The 1680-nt window shown below is 46.1% G+C and overlaps 1 protein-coding gene across 1 annotated transcript; it reads right to left on the reverse strand.

Moving 5' to 3' along the window:
- Nucleotides 1-504: 504 nt before the first annotated feature.
- On the reverse strand, nt 505-1467 carry LOC143399929 (olfactory receptor 7C2-like). Its single transcript, XM_076857118.2, has one exon. The coding sequence runs from the start codon at nt 1465-1467 to the stop codon at nt 505-507; it is 963 nt and encodes a 320-aa protein (XP_076713233.2).
- Between the last annotated feature and the right edge of the window lie 213 nt (nt 1468-1680).

Genomic DNA, 1680 nt, shown 5'->3' on the forward strand with positions numbered 1-1680 from the left:
ACTATTCCTTCCCCCACTCCCAGTAAAATCAACACTTAGTGTCTTGAGTTGAAATAAAAATAAAGATCTACCACACAGTAGAGGATAATAGTTCATACAATTGATTATATAATTTTACATAAGTAGAGGAGACAAGCATGAAGTATCCCAGTAAAATGAAATCGTAAAGGTTTCAGAAGATGATTACCTTGGTTTGGTCATTCAACATTGTACACCTACTGAGATACCATAATATGCCTGTATAATGTATCAGTCAGAATACAAATGCCCACACCACATTGTACATAATTGCAAAAGAAAAAACTCATCTGTATTCATACAAAATGACAACTATTGTTTAGATAGCACACAGGTGAATCAATATGTTGCATTATGAACAGTCCTTAGACTGCAATGAGCTCAATGAGTGAAAATGAGATGTAGTAAAATATATAAAGCAGAGGTAACCACAGCTGGATTGAAGGGGTGAGGTTCTCTGGTTTCTAGTTTGGTGCACACTGTGACTCAGGAGAGACGGGCATCAAACCTTTCACTGAGAAGCACCATCTTGGTGAGGATTTTCCCCAGGGCCATCTTGATGTCCCTGTTCCTCAGACTGTAGATGAAAGGGTTCAGCATGGGGGTGACCATGGTGTATGTCACTGAGGCCATCAGATTAATCATAGAAGACTGTGTGGCTACAGAACTGAGGTAGACCCCAAGGCTAGTGCCATAGAACAAGGAGACCACCAGGAGGTGAGACCCACAGGTGGAGAAGGCTTTGTACTTGCCCCTGTCTGATGAGATCTTTAGGATGGAGGAGAAAATCTGAGAATAGGAGAACAGGATGATGGTGAGAGGGAAGAAACCCAGGACGATGGCCACAGTGTACACCACTATGTTGTTGATGAGTGTGTTAGAGCAGGCGAGCTTGAGGACTGCAGGAAGATCACAGAAATAGTGAGGGATTTCCATGTTGGTGCAAAAGGACAACCTCAAGATTGTCAAGCTATCTGGGAGGGAGCCTAGGACACTGACCAACCAGGACCCTAGAGCCATGAGCAAACAGAGCCGTGGGTTCATGATGGCCACATAGTACAGGGGGTGACAGATGGCCACAAAGCGGTCATAGGCCATCACTGTCAGGAGCAAATTGTCCTGGCATCCAAACAAAACGAAAAAATATACCTGTGAGACACAGCCTGCAAATGTGATCCCTTTGCTGTGAGTCTGGATGTTCCTGAGAGCCTTGGGGATGGTGGTGGAGGTGAAGCCAATGTCAGCCAGGGACAGGTTGGAGAGGAAAAAGTACATGGGTGTGTGCAGGTGGGAGTCTGAGATGACAGCCAGGATAATGAGCAGGTTTCCTGTGACTGTGACGAGGTATCCGGACAGAAGCAGGCCAAGGAGGAGGGACTGCAGGTCGGGGTCATATGTGAATCCCAGGAGGATGAAGTTTCCAGTTCCTGTTTGGTTTCCTCTTTCCATGGTGCTGGTGTGTTTGCTCTGAGGAGGGAGACAAGGAACTCCAAATTCCCTCCAGCTAGGGAGGTTGAGGCAGGAAGACTGCAAGTTGAAAGCCAGGCTCAGTATCTTAGCGAGATCCTATCTTAAATAAAAAATAAAAAGAGGGCCTGGGCATGTAGCTCAGTACTTAAGTGCCCCTGGATTCTATCCCTGGTACCCTCCCCTCCCCCATTC

This window comes from Callospermophilus lateralis, chromosome 1, assembly GCF_048772815.1.
Source record: "Callospermophilus lateralis isolate mCalLat2 chromosome 1, mCalLat2.hap1, whole genome shotgun sequence".
Lineage (NCBI taxonomy): Eukaryota > Metazoa > Chordata > Mammalia > Rodentia > Sciuridae > Callospermophilus > Callospermophilus lateralis.